The sequence below is a fragment of the Monopterus albus genome, unplaced genomic scaffold, assembly GCF_001952655.1.
Source record: "Monopterus albus unplaced genomic scaffold, M_albus_1.0 scaffold39.1, whole genome shotgun sequence".
In the NCBI taxonomy this organism is placed as follows: Eukaryota; Metazoa; Chordata; class Actinopteri; order Synbranchiformes; family Synbranchidae; genus Monopterus; species Monopterus albus.
In genome coordinates this window covers 1,035,748-1,042,838 of record NW_018127919.1, presented here as the reverse complement: position 1 = coordinate 1,042,838, position 7,091 = coordinate 1,035,748, and the positions used below count along the sequence as shown (strand labels likewise).

Genomic DNA, 7,091 nt, shown 5'->3' with positions numbered 1-7,091 from the left:
CACAAGAAAGCCCAAGAAATGCTCTTTTACTTGAGGAATGTCTTCTTGTGACACTATCCTGACTATGACAGAGAGCTGTTCCTTATGACTCAGATCAGGGGTGCAGTCTAAAATGATGGAGAAATATTTGGATATTTTGATCTCTGTCACAATGTGTTCTATTATTTTAGAACTGATGGAGTCTATCAGTTCATTTTGGATTGTTTTGCCAAGATAATGTACATGACTGCCAGCTCCACTTTCCACCCTACTGACATGCTGCTTCATCACTGGATCAAATTTGGCCATAAGCTCCACCTCTTTCAGGAAATTCCCATTGTCTGGTTTATTTAATGTGTCTGTGGAATCCCTATAAGCCATGTTTCTTTCAGCTAAGGACTGAATTATTGCCACCTCCCTTCACGCCCAGAGACATCTGAGGACAAGGCATTATTTTTGGAGGAAAAGACCGCGCTGGTATCCCGTTTCATTCAGATTTTCAAGGTTCTTCCACAGGACTTCCACAAGAACAACATATAAAAGTTCCAGTCCTGCCACACCGGGTCATTCTCCTTAACCCTGCCTGAACCCACAGACGGAAAACGCGCTCTCTTACGCACAGGCAAGGCTGCTCACTTTGTTTCAGCATTGTTTACTGCATTGTGATGGTATTTTGGACATCTCCAAAGTTTTTACGATGTTTCCTTGCTTTTACTGATCTGCTAAATAAATTAGATGTCAATTTAAACGCAAATTTGAAATTGAGCTCACTCGGTGCAGTTATAGCCCCTATTGTGTGTTTTCAATCTCGGTTGTCCAGGTAGACTGATGGCGAGTATAGCTGCACTGATGCTGCTCATAATATCCTGGCGGAACATCAGTTATTGCTGTGGACTTAAAGGTGGGTCCAGTTTAATTTATAGCAGGCAACTCTTCAGTCTTCACACCACAAACGGAAATCCTTAATGTAAAGTGGAAACGAACTAAACCAGCGAACTTAGGATTCCCCTGGATGTATGTGTTTGCTGGCTCTGACCTCGGACTGATACCGACCGTGAGCTTTGTGTTTCACCTTGTCTTGTATGGTTTTGTTTAGTTTAATTTTAGTTCTCTTATTAAAAAGACGGTTTTTGTTCAACACTTTCTCGTCTGGCCTTTTAATTGAGTTCACTAAACACTTTTCGGCCACATCGCGCGTCGTTTCTGACATGGCACATAATAAAAAAGCAACAGACTCGGAGGATGGTTGCCAGCAGGTGTAGCTTCCAAGCAATTGCAATGTATGTTGCTGATGACCTAATGAAAGTGTGGCTATTCAAAGACTGAACATGAACTTATTAAAAAGGATTTTGCGCCAGATACACACAGCACACTCTAATAAATATCGTTTCCCCCTGCAGTGGATCCTCCTGAGGAACTTGTGATAATAGACCCTGGCCATTTTGGACATCTCGAGATTACATGGAGCCCCCCAGCCAGCTTGATCAATATGACGGAGTGTCCAGTACTGTATCAAGTGGAGTACTTCAACTCATACAGGAACAGATGGACTGTAAGTGCTTACCAGTGTATTCAAATCCTACATGCAGGCACTTGTCCTGTCTATTCCCTCCCTGCCTCACTAACAAAATTGGCTACAGTAAATTAAATGGAGGCAAGGAATGAGATCAGACATGAAATTACAGATTTAACAGCAGTATATCTATGCACCTTTGTATAGTAAACACTTCTCTAAAATAAGGCTCTATGTGACAAGCTAATCTGCATGATCTCTCCTTAAGTTAAGGACACTAGATCTGTTTGAAGTGATTAAAATATTAGCTCACAGGCCCAGCACTGCTACAGACGGAATGATTTCCGCAGCCATGTCCTCAGGCAGTGTAGGGAGCTATTTATCTCATTACATGCAAATTTAATGTGCTGTTTTGTTTGGCAGGGAAACGTCATAAAGATATGTTTTATTTGGAAGACAGCAGGTTTATACAATTTCAGTTTTACACCGCCCAGAGGCTTGTTGATTCTTGGAGAACATCCTGCAGTTCAGCTCAGTTTTTGAGGAAGGGGAAGATGTACATGGGTTTTGCATCTGCTTAAACAGGATTTAAAAACAATACAAACCTCAGCCAAGTCTTACTGTCATGTGGCATCTCTGTTGATTTTTGTAATAAAGCTAATTCACCTAAATGTAACCTGAATAAATGGTTTATGATTTTTGGATTGGAAGGCCATCAGGACATCTAGGAGATCATACAGTGCCCAGTTTGATCTGATGAAAGATGTTAGAGTGAAAGTATACACCTTGCTGAGTGGACCCTGCACCAATGGTACTATGATCATGAGCACAAACTACACTGAACTGATCCAGAAGCCTCCTGCAGGTCAGTCATCAAGGTCTACAGACGCATAGAAAACGTAAAAAAAAAAAATCAAAGAAAGTCATTAATAAATTCCTGGCTATGTTGAGAAATGCATGATTTAAAATGGACCTTTCTACCTCCAGGTGTTGTGGGTACTGCTGTCCAGGATTTTGTCTGCGTGTTTCATAACATGGAGTACATGGAGTGTCACTGGGGAAGAAGCTCAAAGATGCCAGTGAACTCAGAGCAAAGTCTATATTTCTGGTACATCATATAGCCACGGACCTTTGGTTCTGAACACAATATTTCTACTTCTATTGGTTGGACTTTGCATAGACAATCATAGAATCCCTTTCTGCACCTGAAAGCCCAGGAGACATTTCATGCTGCAGTGTGTCTGTAGCTGTGCCTTTTACCTTCATTTGTTCATTGTCTTTCCTATAACTGTGCTACAGTTACACATATAATCCACAGACTGGTTTAGAACACTTTTATATAAAGCAGTTTTCTACTCAACGTCGCCTACAGTTGTTTACCTGTGCAAAGAAATAACAATATTAATGGATAAGACAGGCAACTGTAAACACATTATGTGTATTATCTGGTTTGTCTCTTCCTCAGGCACAAAAAGCTGGAACAGTCAGAGGAATGTCCAAAATACGTCATTTCAGGTGGAGTCAGGGTCGGCTGCAACTTTACAGGGACATATCTCCCTGATTTCACTGATATTAACTTCTGTCTAAATGGCTCCTCTCGTGAAGGGACCCTGAAACCAACATTCATCTCCCTGCAAATCCAAAACCATGGTACATGCATATTTGCCTTTGGGAGTAGTACAATGATGTAATTTGATGTGGTCATGATGATCCCTTTCTCACAATCACTTGTCTCTTCTTGTTTGAATGTTTATGCAGTGAAGCCTGGAACCACAGAGAAACTGCATCTGAAAACGGTTCCAGACACGCAGCTGGAAATTCACTGGGAGTATCCTAATGAGTGGATTCCTGGACACTGCTTAGAATGGGAGGTGGAACACAATCAAGAGGGGCCTGATGGAAAAATCACATCAGTATGGTTCAGTTACAGTTGTTTTTGAAAAGCTTAAATAAATGCAAGAGTGATGGCCACTGCAGAGCCACTTACAGTAAACAGGATTAGACTGCTGTGAGAGTCAAAATACACATACAGGGAAGAATCGAATAATAACACAATTTTAAAACTGCAAGACAATCTTCTTTAACCTCTAGAGTCCTGAGCTTTGGAAACCCAAGCTGTGCGGTCCTCATATGAGGACGCAGGGACTCTAGAGGTTAAACTAGTGCATCTCATAATTTTGCATGCTAATTTTCTGTAATTTCCAATGTTAATTCTTTGTGTTTGTTTGATTCTCTCAATCATATTTAATTCAGCTTTAAGATGATTTGGACATGAAAATGTTGACTTTGTAAATCTAACTTTTACTCAATTCAAGTCTCATCTTCTATACTTTTTTTTAATAAAAATTATTTTCAGAAGCAGATTTTAACCAAACAGACAAGCTTGGCTCTGACCTCCATTCATGAGAGAGACTGCTTCAGGATTCGGTCCAAATTGCACAAGTATTGTGCAGACAAAAGCTTTTGGAGTGAGTGGAGTCATCCATCCTGCCATCTGGGTAAGGATGATTTAGTTTACTACAGCATTGCATTGAAAACACTAGGGGCTCCATCTTGCAACAAATGTGATGTGGGTAGCGCATCTGTTTCCTAATTTCCTACCTGTGCAAATACTGTTTTCATGGCATGTGCATCATGTTGCCTTTTTACCAAGCAGCAGTCTGTGAACTTTGTGCCAGCAGCTGTGCCCAGATGAACGATTGTTGACCTGTTGTGATGAGTGCTTGCCTAGGTTTGTGCACAATGCTCGTGCACTGTGCTTGATTTACCCTGGGATTCACTGTGCAGGACACGCAAAACTTAAAAAATAAAAGATGGCATTGTGTTAATTGGGTGTTGCGCACATCACTATATATGTATTTATAATAAATACCATTTTGATTAGTGATCGTGCACCTTCTCAAGCACAAGCAGATCCATTAACTCAGTGGAAAATCTGATGTCCAACCTGGCTAGCAATCCGCCAAAGGTGTAAACTCACACCTTTATTAAAGGGGATGTGAGGTTACACATTGATTGGATAATTGCATGCGATGCCCAAAGCACACCCGTTTTAATGAGGAGATCAAGTACAACCCTTCTGCTACTTGCAGGGGCGCTTCCTCTTCAAATTACTGAAATGAACATGGACACATACAGCTCAGATGCATGGATCCTCAATATAGGCCCTAATATACAGTATCTTATCACCATGTAATACAAGCCATTACAAAAACAACTGGAAACTATCCTTTAACATGAATGTGTTAGGGCCGGGCGGCGTGTGTATGGTGTGGACCCCAATAGCAGACAGACTAGATGAACCTAAACAGGGCCGAGCAGGGAGGGAGGCGGGGAAACAGACGGCCACAAGGCCGTCAACACCGGCCCCAGCCCACGACCAACAAAAAACACCGGCCAAACACAGGACAACCCAACGAAACCCAGGGAGAAAGACCGGGGAAACAATTCGGGCAACCAAAGAACACAGCCACACTACAAAATACAAACAAAAGACGACAGCCATCATCAACCGGACAAGATCGAGAACCGGGGAGGACATTCCGGAGGCTGCTCTGGAGGATGACTTCGACGCAGTTCAACAGGCACCAGAACAAAGGTGGCGTAGGCGCGCCGGCTGACCCGCTCAGGAACGAGAATGGGACCGACCCACTCGGGAACAGGACCTGGAGTGGGAACAAAGGCGGCGTCGGCACGCCAGCAGACTTGCTCGGGTACAGGGCCAGGAATGGAGGTGGCAGCCCGGCCGACCCACTTGGGAACAGGACCCAGAACGGACACAAGAACAGACACCAAGGTGGCATCGGCGCACCGGCCGAACCGCCTGGAGTCAGGAGCAGAAACTGAGGGTCCGGCCGGTGACCCATTGACGGCACACTGACTAGCTCCAGCCCTGGTGGGGACATCTTTGTCAGCGCACCAAGGCTTCAGGGAGTCAGCGGGGACATGGTCATAATCAGGCCAGGGCGGCCACTGCCAGGGCGCCGGCTGAGGTGGCTGGTTGAGCCGCTCGGGACCAGGTACTGGAACTGGGGTGGCGTCGGCGCACTGACTGCTTTGGGCCCTTGAGCCTCTCGGGACCAGGTACTGGAACTGGGGTGGCGTCGGCGCACTGACTGCTTTGGGCCCTGGCGGAGACGCCATTGTCGGCACACCAGGGGTACGGGGAGTCAGCGGGGACGCCACCGTGACCAGACCAGAGAGCTGACCGAGGTGGCCACTGCCTGGGGGCGGGCCGGGAATGAGGCTGCAGTGGGGAACCAGGCTGGGGTTCAGAAAGCAGCAGCGGCTGCTGGGGAGCGGGCTGGTGTCTGCCCCTCTTCCTACTCTTCCCTGCTCCAGGACCTCCAGGACAGAGGGCCAACCTGGTACCGGGGGGGAAAAAAGGTGAGGGGTCAAAATCAGTGGGCACTGGAACATGGTCAGAGACCGGGGAAATGTGAAGGACGCCTGCTCTCATGGAGGGATAGATGGGCCATGGAGTCTGAGAGAGGGAGGGCCTAGCAGTAGCAGGACGGGGGCTTGCGTGGGGATGGAGGTACTCATGGGACGGGGCCTCCCTAAGTGAGCGCAGCATGTGCTGGAACCCCTTCACCCACATGAGTCCCCCCAGCTCCCGGCGAGTGTCTGCTGGGGTCGGGTAAGGCTGGTTCATTCTGTTAGGGCCAGGCAGCATGTGTATGGTGTGGACCCCAATAGCAGACAGACTAGAGGAAGAGGAACTAAAGAAAGCAGTTTATTCCACAAACACAGGTTGTGCTGGCTGGCAGGAAGACGAGCAGGCTCCGAGCAGGTAGGGAGCAACCGGGGAACCAAGAGGACGAAGGGACCAGGAGGGGCACATGAACCGGAAGACGAAGGAGGAGAGCCGGCAACAGGAGGGACACAGGAACCAGAGGAGGAGCAGGTGAGCCGTCAGCTACACAGAGAAGTAGCGCACTGCAAACGCAGAGGTGGCCAAACCAAACCTAAATACTTAGAGCGGAACATAACAGAAAAAACAAACCAGGAAACATGGAGAAAACATGGGGTGAGACGGCGTAGACAACCTGTAGTAGACAGCATGAGCTAGGCGAAGATCGCGGTGAACGTCCGGGTCTGACATCGGAATGAACCAGCAAAGAGGCGACGGAAGACAGGGTGTATTCAGGTGCATCTCAATAAATTAGAATATCGTGGAAAAGTCCATTTATTTCAGTAATTCAACTCAAATAGTGAAACTCGTGTATTATATAAATTCAGTACTGACACAGACTGAAGTATTTGAAGCCATTGGGTCTTTTAATTGTGATGATTTTGGCCCACATTTAACAAAAACCCACCAAATCACTATCTCAATAAATTAGAATTGCATGCCACTCAGCTAGTCAACTCAAAACGCCTGCAAAGGTGTCCTGAGCCTTCAAAATGGTCACTCAGTTTGGTTCACTAGGCTACACAATCATGGGGAAGACTGCTGATCTGACAGTTGTCCAGAAGACAATCATCGACACCCTTCACAAGGAGGGTAAGCCACAAACATTCATTGCCAAAGAAGCTGGCTGTTCACAGAGTGCTGTATCCAAGCATGTTAACAGAAAGTTGAGTGGTAGGAAAAAGA

General features: G+C 46.0%; 1 protein-coding gene across 3 annotated transcripts in view; it reads left to right on the top strand.

Moving 5' to 3' along the window:
• The first annotated feature begins 6 nt into the window (after window positions 1-6).
• Window positions 7-7,091, top strand: part of il13ra2 (interleukin 13 receptor, alpha 2) — a 14,978-nt gene continuing 7,893 nt past the window's right edge. For 2 of the 3 annotated variants that reach the window (XM_020599020.1, XM_020599022.1), the window contains exons 1-8: window positions 7-601; window positions 800-880; window positions 1,380-1,531; window positions 2,204-2,357; window positions 2,480-2,600; window positions 2,958-3,142; window positions 3,251-3,405; window positions 3,849-3,990. In XM_020599020.1, coding sequence (XP_020454676.1) covers window positions 808-880; window positions 1,380-1,531; window positions 2,204-2,357; window positions 2,480-2,600; window positions 2,958-3,142; window positions 3,251-3,405; window positions 3,849-3,990 — 982 coding nt within the window. In that variant the 5' untranslated portion in view covers window positions 7-601; window positions 800-807. The remainder of the gene's footprint in view (window positions 602-799; window positions 881-1,379; window positions 1,532-2,203; window positions 2,358-2,479; window positions 2,601-2,957; window positions 3,143-3,250; window positions 3,406-3,848; window positions 3,991-7,091) is intronic. The other variant, XM_020599021.1, reaches the window with a different exon arrangement.